The sequence below is a fragment of the Chiloscyllium punctatum genome, chromosome 5 (assembly GCF_047496795.1).
Source record: "Chiloscyllium punctatum isolate Juve2018m chromosome 5, sChiPun1.3, whole genome shotgun sequence".
Classification (NCBI taxonomy): Eukaryota; Metazoa; Chordata; class Chondrichthyes; order Orectolobiformes; family Hemiscylliidae; genus Chiloscyllium; species Chiloscyllium punctatum.
The window spans coordinates 46,522,001-46,542,098 of NC_092743.1; the positions used below are offsets into that span (position 1 = coordinate 46,522,001).

General features: G+C 39.5%; 1 protein-coding gene across 6 annotated transcripts in view; it reads left to right on the top strand.

The window, feature by feature from the left end:
• The window catches only part of cdh17 (cadherin 17, LI cadherin (liver-intestine)), a 95,743-nt gene that overhangs the window by 23,794 nt on the left and 51,851 nt on the right, over positions 1-20,098 (top strand). For all 6 annotated transcript variants that reach the window (XM_072570233.1, XM_072570234.1, XM_072570232.1 and 3 more), the window contains 4 exons: positions 449-583; positions 1,760-1,898; positions 13,895-14,053; positions 17,811-18,001. In XM_072570233.1, the coding sequence (XP_072426334.1) occupies positions 449-583; positions 1,760-1,898; positions 13,895-14,053; positions 17,811-18,001 (624 nt within the window). The remainder of the gene's footprint in view (positions 1-448; positions 584-1,759; positions 1,899-13,894; positions 14,054-17,810; positions 18,002-20,098) is intronic.

Here is a 20,098-nt window from a genome sequence, read left to right on the forward strand (position 1 = left end):
CCCCCCACCCCACCCCCGCCGAGTCAGGGCTCCAAAAGCTCCTGTGTTCTGGGACTGCCTGTGGTCCCAGCAGTAGCTAGTGTTTAAACCTGGGGCTGCAGGGACTACTGAGCTGCTGGGCCTCTGATTGGCCAGAAGCAACCCTCTCCACCCCTCCCCCCACACGCAGCCCCCCACCACCAACAACATGGTAATTGGGGAAGCAGAGGTCCCACTTTAAAGCCATTATTTCTGCTCCCAGATTAAATTACTGAGCGCAATAGTCAGGTTGCTGAGGACCTAGCTGCCCCATAACATCCACCCTGTACCTCCTAAGATACTCATGCAGATACAATAGAATTTTACTTTAGTTATTTGTATTGCTGATAGTAGAACAATTTGGTACTTGATTGTATAGTTTACAGTGTCGCACACACACTAGATTATTATGTCATTTCCTTCACTATAGTTTACATCAGAGAATGTTGATGTGAAGACATTTGCAATAATTGGTGAAACAAAAGGTGTGTTCAACATTTTTGACAACTGGTTGGTTGCCAATGTGACCCTGGACCGTGAAGAAAAAGCATCGTATGAATTAAAGGTAAGCAGAAAGAATAAATTCCAAATACTGAAACATTGCTGTATGTCAGTGATGATGCAAATATATAGGTTGAAACGAGATGAAGCCAATTGCATTGGTTGATGTGTGCAGAGCGCAGATGCTCCACAAACCAGTCTCTGAGTCTACATTTAGTCTTGGGGAGCATCTTACATTGACCAATGGCAATGACAATGGCAAACACAGGCCTGTTGTGTCTGTAAAGGCCTTCTTACTAACATCTGGGAGCATCCTATTCCATAAGAACTGAGGGTGCCGAATGTATAGAACGTAGTCTAGTTGAGAACATCAAAGTTCATCATCAACAGTGGCTTAGTAACAGCACTACTGATGATGAGGGCCATGTCCTAAAGGATATAGTTGCTAAACTGGGTCAGCGGCACACAATAAGGGAATGAGTAAGAGGGAAAATCTATTCAACAACGTCCTTCCAAACAACCTGTCACATATACATCCATCAATGTCAGTATCAGTAGGAGTTACAACGGCACAATCATTGTGAAGAAAAAGACTCATCTTCACGTTGATGCTATGATCCATGATATTGTGTGGCACTACCATTGTGTAAAATGGACAGGCTTCAAATAGATCTACCAACTCAAAACTGAGTATCTGTGAGACACTGTGGCCATCAGTAGAATTGATCCAAACGCAATCTGTGACCATACGGCCTAGTGCAACCCACATTCTACCATTGCCATCATGCCAGAAACTGCATCACTAATATCGAAACAATGTATCTACAATGCAAGATAACTATCAAAGCAATATGCAGAACATAGGGCTAAACAGTCTAACAACCAGTGGATCAGATCTAAGCTAAGATCAGATTCTTGCCACATTCAGTTGTGTATAATTATGGATGATTAAACAAGAGGAGGAGAGTCCACAAACATCCTCATCCTCAACAATGTGGGAGACCAGCATATCAGTGCAAATGATAAGGCTGAAGTATTTGCATCTATCTTTAGCCAGAAGCACTGAGTGGGTGATCATCTCGGCCTCCCTCCCAATTCACGAAAAATGCTATCCCTGACACCCTCTCTTGGTGGAGAAGTGATAGATTTGAATGGCTTCTTTTTCATGCAATTCTCTATTGCTGAATAGAATGATTTAATTTTTAAAAAATAATTGTTGTCTCACCTTCTTTGCTTTTAGATAGTAGGTCAAAATAATGCTCAAGAAACAGTTGAAGGACCTGAAGTTGTCACCATTTTACTTCGTGATATAAATGACCATCAACCAATATTCACAGAACAACAGTTTGATGGAGTTGTCCGCCAGAAGTCCAGGCCTGGTATGTGACATTTCTGTAACTAAGGTCCAATTACAAATGTGGATAATTTTGATATTATTTCAGTTCGAGAAGGTAGCTCACTATCCACTCAAGGGCAACTGGGGATGAAAAATAAATGCTGGCACAGCCAGCGAATGAATGAATGAAGCAATTGGATGACAAAAAACTGCTATTGAGAGTGTAATGGGGCAGACAGTCCCAGATTCAGTTGTTAATTGTCAAGTAAAGTCAGTGGTAGCTATGTGAAAAACCATAGTTGTTGTCTGCAGAGAACCAAATTGTGTTAGAGGTCTTAACTCCAAGGGCATTCCAGAAAAGGAGGTTAATTGAACCCTTTTGTGATTTCTTAATTTCTTTCCTAGTTCCTTAAACGCTATTTTGTAGGACCTCATCCCTCTTTATATCAATATAAACATTGGGAAATTATTCACTGTCACTGTTGTGCATGCTCTGTAGCTGATTAGTAACATCCTTGACCCTGGCATTAAGAGGCAACCAATTACCCCGGACTCACAACTCTGGCTGCAGAAGTAGTGTCCATTCCCCAGTTGCAGAATCTCCATCACTACTGCTTTCCCAATCTTCCTCCTGCTCCCTCTTCCCTACCTTCTCTTGTATAGCTCAGAATGAAATTGTCTTTTTTAAAATTCATTTATGGGATGTGTAAATAGCTGGCTGGGTCAACATTGTTATTGTCAGAACCTAATTACCCTTTGAACTAAGTGATTTGCTATAGGTGTTTCAGAGGACAGATAATGGACAACCATATTGCTGTGGGTTTGGAGTCACATATAGGCCAGACCAAGTAAGGATCACAGATTCCCTTCCCTAAATGCCATTAGTGAATCAGATTTTTTAATGACATTTAATGTTTCCATGGTCACTGTTAGGCTTTTTAAAAATTAATTTTTAGAATTAAATTTCATGCTCTTATTGAATTCAAATTTTATCATATGCCATGGTCAGATTTGAACTCAGAACATAAAACATTAACCTGGGTCTTGGAATTACTAGTCCAGTGATGATGCAGCACAAGATCATTGCCTCCCCTATGGTTTAGAGAGTGAGATGTACTGAGGGAATGCTGTACAATCTGCCTGGTCCTCCTTGAATGCCTGGCTGTCACTATTTTCTATCGACCTACAAACTCTTAAAGTATGGATTGGGCATGTTAATAAACTCAGCCTCACAAAACATCTCAAAACTGTCAATGTCACAATGCAATAAAATGAAGGCAGCGCTGCTCAAACTCCAAAACCTGCAATATGACTTATCAAGACTATTACATTTTCTGCACACGTGATTGTGCATGATACACAGCATCCTGTTGCCCTGCCGTGCAACAAATTATTATTCCAAGGAGTTGAGATGCTCTGCCTTCCTTTATTACACCATTAATTGATGTAACAGAAGTGAACTTCAGACACAAATAAAAGCTTACTACCCACTGACTAATCAGCTCATTTCCTTAAACTGATGCCACGTTACTCTCCAGGGTGGTTAATTTCAACATGTTACTTAAGTCCTGTTATTTACAATACTGAAAAATTCAGAACTCTTTAAAACTGCATTCCCTTTCTTTTTCATTTTAAACATCCTTAGATTTAATTTATTATTTGAAAACTGTAGTGATATGACAAATGATCAAATTAATTTGTACTAATGAACTCATTTGGACTTACTTTACAGTTAGTTAGCTTAATTAAAGTATAATAACAATTAAGAACATAATTTAAAATGAAAAAACAATTCTGATTGTGCTCAGCCCATGTGACCTCTTGTTCTGTGGCAGCAGTTTGTGATATACCTCTGCTTTTTACCATTATTCTTTCCTCCCACAGTGTTTTACTGCTATCATTCTGCTGATGTTTCTCATGCTATTTCTTAAGGCTTCTCTGTCCTGAGTTATTTTGTTGCACTTCTTCTGTTGGTGTTTCCATTGCTGCTTGTAAAAACTCTTCGCTTCTGGAGGACAAATTCCTGCTTTGCTATTGCCAGTGTTTCCTGCACTCTACTTCAGGTGTCCTCTCTTGTCCTCTGCTTCTCTAAAATGCATTCATTTTATTTAAAAAAAGGCTTACTTGAGACATGTATGACCCTGACAAAATCATATTCATTTCTCACTTGACCCTACAAGATGGTCCTTGCCTGTGGATTTCTTCAGTTGGTGCAATCTTTGTAGCATTGGACTTCCCACTATAGTAAGTGGGAAATTGCTCTAGGTTATTTATCCATTGATAATGAATTACATAGAACATGCAACACAGAAAAAAGGCCATTTGGTTTCTGAATGAGGATCAGAAGTGGGACAAATCCCAGTTTTGTGGACCTAACTTTTACAAGTGACCTGCTACACTTCAGAGTTCAGTTAAGAATACACACTGGATTGGGACCCTGACCAGGCGAGTCAGGAAGAACCAGGGAGACATCCTGGTACCTGAGGATGACTGGGCAAAAAAGTCTTCTTGGAGACTGCAGCACATTACACAAGTTTGGAAATAAAGAAAAAACAGGATACATTCCTCCTACTTCTGCATTCATATTTTATACTTGTATTTGTCAACCTTCATGGGGTCATCAGTGGTCTAGTGGAGTTGTCAGTGGACTAGTAATACAAAGGCACAGGCTGATGATCTGGAAACATGAGTTCAAATCTCGACACAAAAATATGGAATCAAAATCTAATCTAATAGTAACCACAGCCAATAGTTGTAAAATTTGATTTAGTTTACCAAATTCCTTTCTGGAAGGAAATATGTCATCCTTAATCAGTTTGGCCCACATGCCACTCTGGACCCAGAGCAATGCGGTTTATTCTTAACTACTCTCTGAAATGTTCTAACAAGCACTCAGTTCAAATGAAACAAGGGGTGGACAAAAAGTGCTGGTGATTGTCAGAGATGCCCATATTCTTTATAACAATAAATAATCTATCCTCCTGTTTCAAGCTCATAACCCTTTTGCACACACATCCATCCACATGTCCCCCATATACCCTGTGTCAGCCCATGCCCCTGTATTGACCCCCATGACCCCCAGGTTTACTGGCCCTCCTTGCCACCTTATGTCCATTTCATGTTGCCCCACCGTATGTCCCAGTTATCTCCATGGATTGTTATAGCTCTGTTGACAACCTTTATATCTCACTCACCACACTTTTCCCTTTTCTCTCCATATCAGGCCACTTATTATCCAGAATGCGTATTAACCTGGCAGCATTATGACACAAAGTAGGGTTACCAGTCTATTGGTTATGTTATTATTATAAAAATAACACTCTCATTAACACAAAGCATACATCTAATATGGTGAAATTGTTTCAACAAATCCTCAATGATAACACTTTCATTTAAGTTTTTAATAATTTATGTACACCATTTTACTAAGACAGTTAAAATATCTTATGTCAACAAACCTGGCACTCAAGTACTAAAACCTTATGTCAGTAAACAATTCTGTTCAATAACCTAGTGGAGAAAACTATGAAAGTGAGAGTTGGAAACATCAATTAAGCAGCACAAACCTATAATACATTTGCACAAAAAGATACTCTCAACTACCCACTTATTTTAACTGCACATTTTGGACAGTTTTTTGACAACCATGCAAGTCCCAATGAGCTTATGTACTTTCTACACACAAGCATGCTTTTTCACAATCCCAAAGGATATCTTACTTCCACCAAAGTTGTCCCAAAAACAACATTCAGCTCACACCACTTCACTTCCCTCATCACCACTCAATCCCTTGTCTTGTGTGTGCCCAGCCATACAACATAATCCACTGTGAGCATTGGCCTGGTATCCCATATCCCTATATGCCAACATAGTGCCTAATTCCACCTGCAGTTTGCCCTTCACTTACCATGCTAACTGTTCAAATATTCTGGAATGCAACTCCTACAATAAGAAATTCTATACTACCTAGACCAACACAATTTGTTTAATTGAGGACCCATTAAACCCCAGCAACATTTATTCTTTCTGCCATGATGCACAGTGGCAGCAGAATGTACTATCTACAGGAGGACTGCAACAACTCACCAAAGCTCCTTTAATAGCACATTTCAAACCTGCAAACTGTAGCATTGAGAAGGACATGGGTAGTTGTTGCATGGGAACACCACTACTTGCAAATTTCTTTCCAACATACACCATCCTGACTTGGAACAATACTACTTTCCCTTTACTGTTGCTTGGTCAAAATCCTAGTATTCCTTCTCCAAAAACCTTTTCGGTGTCACTGCATGACAAACACCACAAGGACTGCAGCAGTTTCAGATGGTAGATCACCAATGCCTTCTCCAGGGCAATTAGGGATGGATAATAAATGTTGGCTTTTGTAGCAATGACTAACAAATCCCATGAATGAATAAAAACAAATCCACAACTACCCATGCACATATGAGAAGAAATATATTTGTAGTACATAAACCTCTATATTGCAGATTGCACTCTTGAATAAAGCATTGTTATTCATAAATAGATATTTTGATACTTCCAGACACCTCTTGACAGGTGAAGCTGTTGTTGATAGTTTGTGATAAGTTTGACAATTTCAAAGGCTTTATGCAAGATTTATGCACAATCCCTTCCACAGTTAACAGTCCCAAGGACATCTGATCACAATTACCCCCAAAGGACTACTGACACCTACCTCCAAAGGATAACTGAAGCCTTTACCAAAAGACCCCCTACCTCTAATCTGTTCTCGGACCATATTTGAAGGCGTAGCTCAGTTCTCCAAAGGAGTACTCCATCTATCCAAAAGAAACACATTGAAAACAGATCTGTTGTTTCCCAGTCTATTCTCCACACTCTAGCTTCTACATTTCACAGACTCCAAAACAAAATCACTGCAGGTAAATGGTCATTTAAATGATTATCTGTGTCCTAGAACTGGCTTATCCCCAATCTCACTCAGTGATAATGAGGCAGGCTGGGATTTGGGGCAGGACTTACAATTTATGACAAACCCTGTCACTTTCACGGCCAGAGATGGTCTCCAGCTTGCTGGAAATCAGGTCTCTTTCTCTATTTACTCCATTCAAACCACTCCCAGTTGTATAGCTCTCAAATTAGGTCAATAATTAGCCAACCCTTTCAAGGGATTCAGCCTGCACATCCTTTCCTGATAGGAATAATCTTGCATTTCTTGCTGTTGTCATTGTCAATCTCTTGAAATGAAGCCAATATCTATCTGGCTTCATGATTTGTGCATCCTCAGGTGACTCAACAGGTCAATCCTGAAGCTACATAATCTTGGGCAGAGAGAATGAGAGCTATCCCATGGAATAGGGGTGTTTTGTGTTAGATTTTTACTCTCACTTTCATCTTTTGCCACTTCGCTGCAGTCAGTTTTTGACTATGTTCCTGCTTGTTGGAAGAAATGTCGCCATGTGGTAGGGTTCATAACAAATTCCTCCTCTGCGCTGATGTCAATTTGTTTCCCTTTCACTGAGACTTTCAAAGTGTTCTAAAAAACATTTACCCTGTCCTCCTCAAGATTAGGTGTCATATTAAAGTTGTGAAAAGGCAGTCTGCTTTGGAAGCTGGTGATTTGTCATGGGGATGCCATGGACCAGCGGTTCTGATTTTGCACAAACATGTTTACAATGCTGGAGGAACTTGCTGAGAATGCTGAAGTTTGTTCAGCTATCTTCTCACGTGACTTTGAGTATCCTATAAGAACAGCATGTTGGAAATTCTCCAGCATCCAGATGTGACTTTTGTAGGTCAACCTAATCGCTCTGCCATATAAAAAAGTACAGATAGCAACAGTATTGTAGCCTGAATCCTTTGTCCACTCATGTCCTTTGTCAAAGACATATTTGCATAATTTTTGGATGTCTTTGTTAGCATTGTAGCATTCCACTTTGATAGGATCCTTTTAAAAACAAAATTGTTAAGATTTGAAAGGTGTTCAGCTATCTCTCACATCTCTTGTCAATAATAATAGTTGTAGGTGCTTCTATAGGGGAAGGCTGATGGAGTATTTTGGTCTTGCTGAAGTTAAGTAAGAGACCAACCATTTATACACAGAGTTGAAGAGCTTGCTTCTATTATGAGCCATGAAAATGCAGTTGTCAGGATATTATAAGTTTTAGATAACTTGGAGAGCTGTCTTAGTCTTGGCTTTCACCTTGTTGAAGTTGAAAACATTCAACCAAGGTGAAATTCAATCATATCATGTGAAAGTTGGACTCAAATTACTATGAAAAGACAGTGGGAGACATTGCAGTCAGTTATCACAATCACACTATTTTACTTCGTGCTAATCTGAACCAAAAAAGGACTAGCATCCATTCCATTGTAAAAGATGTCATACTATTATGAGAAAATTGCAGAATAGTAACACATTTTGCTGTACAGACATGTCTCTGGAGCATTCTTGAAAGGGTTTCTAAGGGGAATCATTACAGTAGAGAGATGGTGGTGACCAGAAGAGCAAGACCTGTTCGAGAAATGATGGATCAAAGATTTAGATTCAGAGCAGTAGGCCACTTTGCCATTTTTTCCAGTAGAAACAATCAAAATAAGGGACAATCATTAAAAAATGTAAGGCTATTTATCAGTCTGCCTTTTACGCATCAATAAATGTCTTGTAGAGCAATTTGCATTCTTTCAGGCACTCCCCTTGGATTTGTTGAGCAACAAATATCATGCCTGCGGTTTAGTGGATGATGAGAAACTGCACAGGGGTCGTCAGATTAATATCTTTGTTGGTGGACAGGGTGTTTTCCCGGAGGATTTATGTGGAAACATTCCCCACAGAAAGGAGATACTTCTATAGATTTCACAAATTTATTTCTTGAAAAGTGAACCAGTGATGACATTGTGGAAGTCATGAAGTACATACCTGCTCTTCATTGATTTTTGCAACAAGATCTCAGATTGAGTTTATGAACACCAGCTTTATGAATGTTGTTCATAATGAATGCAGGAATGTTGTTGGGACCACACAGCTTGTTATTCATCATCTGTAGAACAGACATTTGTAATTCAACAAGTGTTGGCAGCTCACCCAAATTTGATCTTTGAAGTTGCTGAAAGATTGTTTTGATTGTTTTGTCTGATACTAAAGGTACCTGGTTGAGAGATTTCGGTCCTGTTCCTTCCGACTTTCTTGCGATAGCTACATCGACTTTGGGAAGAATATTGCTGTTTTCGGTTGAGTGGGGGTGTGCACCATTTGCTTTTGACAGAATTGATCACATGGAAGAAGCTATCTGTATTGTGCAGAACTGCATAGAATTGAATACTTTGACCTTCTTTACCTATCAAGCCGGTGAGAACAAGACAGGAGGAATATTGCATTTTGGATTGTTCTCTTATCTCTATATCTTAGAGAATATAGATGTTAAGTTTTCTCCTTGATTTTGTTGTGTATATCCTGTGTTTTGATGACAGGTGCAAGCTCATGGGGGAGTGTAAATGCCTGTGGCCTATCTAGCAGTCATTTTCATGCTGAATGATGTGAATGAAGTCAGGAACCTTCCCAGCCCAGATGCAGACAGTGATATAGTCCTAGAGGTGTCAATGGTTGGATCAGGGTGTTTCGAGATTGCCTTGTATTTATATTTCTGATGAAAATACATTTGCGATGGTGAGACCATACTTAGTGTACTTGATGAGGTGGTTGGGGTCTCTTGGTATTTGATTTGTCCACCCTTCCTTCCCGATGGCACTCTTCAAAATGGTGTAGGTGAAGGAGGTGAAAGTGAGGACTGTAGATGCTGGAGGTCAGAGTTGAAAAGTGTGCACTGGAAAAGCACAGCAGGTTAGGCAGCATCCAAGTAGCAGGAGGGTCAATGTTTCGGGCATAAGCCCTTCATCAGGAACATTCCTTGGGCGCTGCCTGACCTGCTCTGCTTTTCCAGTGCCACACTTTTCAACGACTGATGTAGGCAAATCCAACTCTGATATTAAAATCTTCCAGTAGAACTGGTTTGTTTTATTTTTGGTATGGCAGCCAATACAGAATCTAAATCTGCATAAAAGCTTTTTGGGTTTCATCAGTAAAATTGAGTGGAGAACACAATCACTGATTAGTGTGATACTAAGCTGAAGGTCTAGGGTCATGAGTTGTTTGTTAATATCAATTGTAAGTTCTGTCAGCATATCTGTGATTTAATTCGTGATGGCAAACTCAACGTAATGAGTACAAAGACCCTTCTCTGGTTTACCCTTCCAGAAGAAAGTGAATCATTGCTCTATGGCTATGCTTACTTTGTGGCACGGTGGCTCAGTGGTTAGCATGGTTGCCTCACAGCACCAGCATCCCAGGTTCAATTCCCACCTCGGGTGACTGTCTGTGTGGAGTTTGCACATTCTATCTGTGTCTGCATGGGTTTCCTCCCATGGTCCAAAGATGTGCAGGTCAGGTGAATTGGCCATATAAAATTGCCCAGTGTTAGGCAGAGGGAGGTGGATTGGTGTGGACTTGTTGGGCCAAAGGGCCTGTTTCCAGACTGTAGGGAATCTAATCTTGTGCAGAAAGTTGCACTGAAAATAGCAACATCAATATATACTGCAACCTCCTGCAAATGTTTCATGTAAGGCATATTTGCATTCTCCCCAGTGCCTTTACAGCCTTTTTACAATATGGAAACCAAATGTTACTGGTTCTACCTCTTTTAAGTAAAATAATTATTCTATACTTCCGGCACTGCTTATGATTTTATCCTTTCCGACTTTGATGGCTCCAGTTTCATCGCAGCTTTCCTTTCCCTATTTATGTGTCAGGAGAATATTAGCATGGATTTTAAAAAGCGGTCAAACAACAGAAAACAAAGAATAAAAATAATCTGGTAATTTAAAGATTGGCTGGCAGTTACAAGAAAGATGCTGCAAAGCTGGCTGCTGGGGCCTTAGTTTGTCACTCTGAGTGAAATACATGTTTGCAGATGAAACAAAACAACTGCATGATGAAGCTTATTGAGTGCCCCAGCATTCCATTACTTTGTTGAAACAGATGCACAGAAGAGAAAACCCAGCTTTACAGACTGTAATGGGTTTAATTTTGTCACTGGTTCAATGTTTAGTTACACAAGTTGTAGAGCTGTCAAATGCTTTTAGTTTCTGTTATTAATAATTTAAAGGTCTGGTTGATAGAGAATTTAATGGGTTTTGTAGCAGCACTTTTTAAAGAAAGGTTACACCTGGCTTTTTTAAAACATATTCACCTATACTGTTGTTATGTCTGGTTCATTGAATCTGCATAGTGCGTACTGGATGAATGAACATAGGTGTATTATGAGTTTTCATGGAGGGAATGAGAGGCCATTGGGGGTTCGAAGAGGACGTAGGGAGGTTATGAAGGGCTACTGGAGGTGGATCAGAGAGCATGCATTGGTCTGGGGCATGGCTAAGTCCTTCTGAAGTTATCTCTTCAAAGGTCCCCATATCTGGACTATAGTTCACTACTTCTCTTAGACGAAGTGAACAATGAGTCCTTGAGAGGTAGGCCAGACTCCCTGATAATTGATTATAGCCAGGAGATACTGACACCCACAGTGTAGCCAACCAGGTCCAGAACAGAAGGGCTTGGATTTCTGCCTGTGGCTTCTCTCATATCAAGAGATGTGAAAACTGGGAATGGGGATAGGATCTGGAATCAGTTCACATCCATCATTTTTAAAGCTCTGTTGCATCTCCACAACTCTGCAAAAAGTCAAAAATTCCCATAATTATCAGATTATTTAAAAGTTCCACATTTAAAACTCACATCTCCTCTTCTCTCTTTACCCACCACTCCCACCCTGCTGCTATGCATGCTTTTCTTTCTTTGACCTCGAGTAATGTACTCTTGAAAGTGCGAATTCTTCCGGTACAGTATCTTTCCTACTCTGTTGTTGCCAGGTTTGGTTCTGACTTAAATAGGTTTCCAACTCCCTTCTGTCTCAACAATGGGTGTGAGGCTCAGCAACCTCAACTGCCCAAACCTAATCTATTCAACATCTTCCTAACCCATGGCTTATTCTTGCCAATCTCCTTGCAATTCTGTTTATTGCTCTCAGCTTTGCCCTGGTAGAATGACAGGTGGACTGTCAATGCTCCCTGTATCACTTGTACCTAGAATTAATGACGCCCTTGAAGAAAGCCTTTGCTATTCTTGGGTTTACTACTGATGATCATATTGATTAAATGGTTTTGGCAGAGATGTGACTGTGAGATGATGATACTTTTCATCTAATAAACTTCTTTCTCTTTCTTCTGTTAAAAGATGTCTTTTTTTAAAAGCTATTACTTCAAACAGGCTTTTACTCATCTTTCCTAAATTTTCTTTCTATGGGTTGGATTTAAGAAATGTCAAAACTGTTTTGTTTTTAATAATACTATTGTTGAGTGTGTTGAGTAGGTTACAATAGTAAGTGTATATTAAGTTGCTGTTGAGACTTTGGGCTGACTTCACAAACATGTCAGTGTCAGTGAGGAGTGACAGCCATTGGTCATGTACATGAGCAAGTTGCAGGGAGAAAGTGAGGATCTGACATAAATTTTACCTGTATCCTCCAACAATGTCATCTATTGTATCCGTTGCACCCGATGTGGTTGCCACTACATTGGGGAGACAGGACGCCTCCTTGTGGATTATGTCAGAGAACATCTCTGGGATGACCGCACTAACCAACCCCACCACCCCGTGGCTGAACATTTCAACTCTCCCTCCCACTCCACCAAGGACATGCAGGTCCTGGATCTCCTCTATCGCCAAACCCTTACCACCTGATGCCTGGAGGAAGAACACCTCTAATTCCGCCTTGGAACACAGTGACCACACTGAATCAATGAGGATTTCACCAGTTTCCTCATTTCCCCTCCCCTCATATTATCCCAGTCTCAAGCCTCCAACTTGGCATTGCCCTCTTGACCTGACCATTACCTTTCCCATCTATCTGCTCCACCCTCATCTCCAACCTATCACCTTCTCCCTCACCTTCATCGATCTATCACATTCTCAGTTACCTTCCCTCCAACCCACACCCCCCATTTATTTCTCAGCGTCCCAGCCCACAAACCTCATTCCTGATGAAGGGCTTATGTCCAAAACATCAATTCTCCTGCTCTGCAGATGCTGCCTGACCTGCTGTGCTTTTCTGGCACCACACTCTCAACCATGAGCAAGTTGCAGGCCTGGTTCCCATTAAATTCCATCAGTATGTTATGAAGGTGTAGAGGTGTACTGTACCTTTAAGAGACAGAAACACAGAGTGTGCTGAACAATTTAAAAATGTAACATTTGGTTGAAACAAATAGCTGGAATTGTGTTGCCATGGAACAAAAACAAATTCAAATTCGGACAATCAGTTTAAATTATGCCCAGATACAAAAATCCAATTGAATTTGGATTTTACTGTTTGGGAGGACATCAAACCAGTGAAATGATTTGATGTTTTGAGGTATAAAACCGGACATTTTGAACAGTTAGGAGGAGAACAAAAAAGAGTTGCCAAGAAGCAACAACTGCCAGCAGAATAACTCTCTGGAAGGTACCTGTCCATAAGAAATTTGTGCAGCAGAACACAAAGTCAACCTAGAGGAACGTACAGAGAAAGTCTGACAGCTGAAGACTATAACTGGGTTTGAAAATGATTTTGCCATAAATTTAAGAGAGAATTTATTGGACCAGTATTGTAGAGTGGGAAGTAAAAGATAGGTTTAAGAGAAAGGAGTTGTAAGTAGTGGTTCTAATGTTCTCTGTTGGATTTCAAGAATACAATTGTTAATTATTACTTTCAATAGTGAAATCTAGGATAATTCTTTTGCCTCTCAAAATTTAACAGATTATAGCGCGAGGTGAGCTTCTCTGTGTGTCGGGTTTATATTAGCAGAGGGGTATACCCCATGTCATAACACATATTCTCCCCGACGAATAGCTACTTCGTGAGATATTGGGGAGGGTACTCTCGAGCAATGAAAAGTGGAGCTCTCACACTGGGTAAGGGGAAGTTATATTTGTGTCCTTATAATGTAATTTTCTAAATCTATTTACAGGGAAGCCTTTCATGTCTGTAACTGCAACTGATTTGGATGATCCTGAAACTCCTAATGCTAAAATCTACTACAGCATTTTACAACAAATCCCAAACAGTAATGACATCATGTTTTTCCAGATTGATAACCAAACAGGAAAAATCTCCACAACAGAAGACGGTATGTTAACCATGACCATTTCTTTTACTAAAATGGCTATTTGAACTATATCTTTGTATCATCATTATTGAAATTGCCATCTTTACCATTCAATGTAGATACTTTCAAAAGATTCTGTTGACATAAAATGCAAAGTGTTGTCAGAGTTCATAGAATTAAAATTGAGTTTCTTTCTCGTTACCAGAGCTTGTAACATTAAAGCTGTTTTCCTACTGTCATTTTAAAATTTCATTTCAGAATGCCAACTTAATTTAGTTTAACTGAATTTGATTTATCAATGTCAATGCATTGCTGATGATTGACCAAACAACCGAAGTTGCCTGCAATTGCAATTACTTAGATGTAGAAATTACAAAGATCTATTTTGCTCAAAATAGGATGAATTAATGCATTCAGATCTATCTGACAATTCACAAACTTAAAAGTTCTTATGATGCTCAATATAAATACATTTGGAAAGTTATATGTTCAGCTTAAACTGCCAGTGCAATAGGTTAACTTTGTCTAAAAGGGGGTGGGTAAAAATTCTCAGATCTAATAGTAATGATGTCACCGCCCCTTGTCTGTGAAAACAGAATAAACCATGTGCAATGGAATCTTCTCAATTGATATTTCTCAAACAAGTGAGGAAGTTGAATTTGAGAATTTCAGAATAGTGTTTCAAAGTTTCAAGTTCTCTTTTAGATTTCTCTGTCAAATTTTCTTCCTTTTATTCAAACTGAATACACATGCATTAATTCATACCCAAGCAATTTTTCAATTCCAATTAGCAGTATCAAAAGTTAAATGTCACCATTTGTTCTCATTTGTGAATTTATATCCAGATTTCAATCCCACATTTAAAATAGGTTCAGCTTGTGCTTTTTAACCAGGAATCTCAACTTAACTCTTAGAGCAAAACTTCTAGTTAATTTAGTTATGTCATCCTTTTAATCTGTCTCATATTTCTCATTGTGACACATGTTTAAAAGAGTTGGCATTTCTGTTGTACAACTAATCTAAAGAGAAGAAGGCACACATGCTTTCTTCTGTTTTAATCTTTCCAACAGTATGTTGGTCTACTCTCGCCCTTCAAATGTACTTTCCCTTAGCTATCCTAGAACCATAGAAAAGAGGCAGCATAGAAGAGAGTCATTCTGCCCATCATGCCCATGCCTACCTTATGACACCTAATGCGCTTTCTCATCCCATCTTCCTGCACACAGCCCATAGCACCCTACAGGGATCTCAACACCCTTTGGAACAAAGTTTGAAACAGCTTTCCATTTGCAAGGGTAGTCATCAACAATTGCCCTTTGTTTCTTATTACTAAGCCAACTTTTCATCCAGTTGAACATATTGCCGTGTATCTCATATACTTTTACTTCTTTGGCCAGTAAGACATGTGGGACCTTGTTAAATGCCTTACTAAAGTCCATGTAGACAAATCCACAGCACACCCTCATTGATCTTCCTTGTCACTTCCTCAAAAACTTCAATCAAATTTGTGAGGCACGATATTCGCTTAAAAGAGACCATGCCAATTATCCCTGAATAGTCTATGTCTTTCCAAGTCACAGTTCATCCAAACTCTCAGGATTGATTCTAGCAATTTTTCCATTAACTCCAAACTTAGTCAGTACAGCTTAGATCTAAGAAGGTCATAAGTAATTAATTTAGAGTTGCTTTATCATCTTTTCTTGTGATTGCCACATATAACAGACTCACTTCCTTAAATAATTCTCTTTCAAGTTCTTCTTTCCTTTTTATGTAGTTACATAGAAAACAGGAGCAGGAATAGGCCACTCAGCCCTTCATTTAATATGGTCATGGCTGATCAACACCCTCGTTCTGCTTTTGATCCCTTTAGCTCTAAAAACTATGGCAGCTCCCTATTGAAATATTCAATGTTTTGGACTGAACTCCCTTCTGTGGCAGAGAATTCCACAGGCTCACCATTCTTTGGATGAAGAAATTTATCATCTCAGTTCTCAATGTCCTACTCCTGTATCCTTAGTTTGCAACCCCTGGATCTGGACTATCTGGTTTGGGAAGATCCTTCCTATATTTATCTGTCTAGTCCTGTTAGAATTTCATAATTGAGAGTGCCCCTCTCGTAAACTTGTAAACTTCAGTTAAAATAGTCCTAACAATCCAGTTTTCTTCATACCTCAATTCTAAAGGTCACACTAAACCAGGTCACAGTCTCACAGGCTCGGAGGGCAGAATGGCCTACTCCTGCATCTATTGTCTATTGTCTATTGTCTAACAGATTTATTTGGAAGCACTAACTTTCGAAGCTCTGCTCCTTCACCTGATGAAAGAACAGCACTTCGAAAGCTAGTACTTCAATAATCTTGTTGGACTATAATCTGGTGTTGTGTGACTGTTAACTTTGTCCACCCCTGTCCAATACCAACTCCTCCACATTACAGCAATTCTGTCATTTTTGAGCTTGATCGTTGATTTACACAATTGTACGTGCACATAACACAGAGCTATGACTCACTTATCTGTTTTATTCTTTCATTCTTTTTCACTCCAATACCTTTGCTGTTCCATAATCCAACCAATTAAATCCTAAATTTCTGTATTTTCAGAACAAGTATTCAGTGAAGGGCCAATTGCGTCAATGTCATTCTTCCACTCTGATCTTAGGCTATGTTCTGAAACACACCTGGTACTTGATTATTCAGTGCTTGCAACTTGTCTCACTATTCTGGTCTTTCTCTTGTACAAAATGTTCTTTACCTTTAGAAATATGCACTACATTTTCTGACTATGACCAATCCATTGGCCAGTGTCCCTAGCCTTCAATCCTATAGCTCCTTAACTCATTGAAGTACATGCTGAGACCATTCCCACAGCCTGTTTGTTAGCATTGGTGATGCTAAATACAACCTTATTTCTTGTACTTTTCTTTCCTCCTTTCGTAACTCTGACCATGCCATACTTTACAATCTCTGAATTTCCAAGGAGGCCTCAGTAGTCAATTGGATGTAAATAAACTTGGGCTGATATAAAGCTAACATTGTTAAACTTATGGAATCCACTGATCATGGGGTTTTTTTTGCCAGGGCAGTCAGTGGTCTAGAGAGAGAAAACAAATTTTAATGTGAACCCTGGTAACCTTTTACTTCCCACGTTACCATAATAATAAAATATATTTACCACTATATTAGCACATTTAAAATACAAATATTATTAAAGTATCACATTAAATAAATTCATGATGAAACATAAATGTTTGCCGTGTATAGTGCATCTCTAATGAAGATACCCAGTGAGCTTTCTCATCCATCTTCTTGCACACAGACCATAGCCCCCCCGTCTCTAATGAATACTGTGCTAATTAACGCCTGAAGCACCACAGATTGAAGTTGGTCTGCTGTAAAGTTGCTCACAGGTGGAAGAATTTGCAGAGCTAGAAATTTGTCTTGAGCAGTGTAAAAGTGGATGGCATCCCATTCAATGCCTGTAGTACACTGCTTAATAGTGAAGTCAATAGTCTATATTAGAGTGGTGCCGGAAAAGCACAGCAGGTCAGGCAGCATCCGAAGAGCAGGAAAACTGATGTTGATTTTCCTGCTCCTCGGATGCTGCCTGACCTGCTGTGCTTTTCCAGCACCACTCTAATCTAGACTCTGATCTCCAGCATTTGCAGTCCTCACTATCACCTAGTGAAATCAATAGTGCCTTATGCCTTTGTTGCTTCTGAATCAGGAAGAGTGATGAATGATAACAAGTGACATTTTATTCGATATGTGTTTTTTTTCAGGATACCAGTCACTTGATCCAAATGTAGAAAGCATCTACCAGCTGATAGTGAGTGCAAATGATGCAGCTGTCTTGTCGCTGAGCACAAACGCTGCAGTAAAGATTACTGTAAAAGAGAATTTGTGGAAGGCACCTGATAAAATACACATTACCGAGAATTCTACAGACCCTCATCCAAAGACATTCATACAGGTAGGCTTTTTTTCAATGCTTATCCCTATGTCCATCTGAATTGAACATTAAGCTGGCAGGTAAGATAGGAATGTTAGGAAGATCTTCTTTAAATATATAAAAAGGAACACATTGGCGAAAGTGAACATGCTTTTCGAGGCTGGTGAGCTCCTTAGATGCTGCCTGAAGTGCTGTGCTCTTCTAACACCACTAATCCAGAAAATAATAATTGGAGGCAGGAAATAAGCAGACAAATTGAATAAATATTTTGCATCAGTGTTTACGGTTGTGGACACCAATGGGATTTCAAAATTATGAAATAATCAAGGGACCAAAGATGGGGAGAAAATGAATAAATAACTATCATTAGAGAAAACATGCAAGGGAAACTAATCCCGCTAAAGCCGATAAATCCCCTGGAACTGCAGAGTTGCATCCTAAAACATTAAAGGAATTAGATACAGAGATAATGGATGCATTGGCAACAGTCCTTAAAAAGTGCTTGCATTTTGAAACAGTTCCAGTGGGATTGGAAAACTGCTAATGTAAAACCCTTATTCAAAATTGGAGTGAGGCAGAAACAGGTAACCATGGGCAAGTTAGCTAAGCATCTGCCATTTTGAAACTATAATGGTATATTGTAAAGGATGTGATAGCAGAACATTTAGAAATAGACATTTCAATCAAACAGAGTCAACATGGTTTCAAAGGGAAATCATGTCTGCCACATATATTAGAATTCTTTGAGAAAGTAACAAGCAGGATAGTAAAGTGGAACCAGACGTTATAATATATTTGGATTTCCAAAAGGAGTTTGATAACATAGCACATATATGGCTAATTAATAAAATAAGAGCCCATTGTGTTAGGGGTTGCATTTAGCTTGCTTACAGGGTAGGCTAGAAGACAGAAGTCAGAGGTTTGGGATAAAACAGGATGCCAAGCTGAAATTAATAGAGTTTAACAGGGATCAGTGCTGGGACCACATTTATTTACTATTTACTCTAATGAATTTCATGAGGAAAGTGGATGTACTATCAGGAAGTTTGTAGATGGCACAAAGATATACAAGAATGTAAATAGAGATGATGCCACTAAGAGTCTACAAATGGATATCGGGAGGTTACCTGTGTGGGCAAAATCTTGAAAGATGGAATATAACATCGGAAAATGTGAGGTAATGCACTTTGCAGAGGGAGAATAGAAGAGCTGAATAGTATTTAACGAAGAAAAATTGAAGAAAGCTACAGCACAGAAGGATTTGGAAATGCTCATGCATAATTAACAGAAAGCCAGCATCCAAGTTCAGAGGCTGGCTGGGAACGTTGGCCCTTATTTCAAAGGGAATGGAGTTTAAAACTAGGGAAGTCTTATTAAAACCTTATGAGGCATTAATCAGACTGCATCCAGAATATTCTGACCAGTTTTGGTCCTGTTATCTAAGGAAAAATATATTGGTATTGGAGGCAATCCAGATAAGGTTGAGAAGTTTAATTCTGAGAATAGATAGATTTTCTTATGGGGAGGTTGAGCAGTTTGGACTTGTACTCATTGGTATTTAGAAGAAATGAGTGGAGATTTTATTGAAACATTCAGATTCTTAGGGGGTTTGGCAGGGCATAGGTGCAGACGTTGTTTCCCTATGGGAGAAGAGGGGCGGCACAGTGGCTTAGTCCTTAGTAGCTGCCTCACAATGCCAGGGATCCAGGTTTGATTCCACCCTTGGGCAACTGCCTGTGTGGAGTTTGCTCATTTTCTGTGTGAGTTTCCTCCAGGTGGTCAGGTTTCTTCCCACAGTCTGAAGTTGCGCAGTTTAGGTGAATTGGCCATGCTAAATTGCCCATAGTATCCAGAGACTTGCAGGCTAGGTAGATCAGAAATGGGAAATGCCTGTTTCCACACTGTAGGGATTCTATGAAATAAAAGGCATAATCTCTATTTCAGAGGTTGACCAGTTGAAGCAGAAATGAGGAGGATTTTGTCTTATGAGAGGGCAGTGAATTTGTGGAATTCTTTATGTCAGAGGGATGTACAGGCTCTGTCACGAAGTACTTTCATGTCTAAGGTAGACAGATTTTTAATCAGTAAGGGATTCGAGCATTGTGTGGAAAAGGCGAG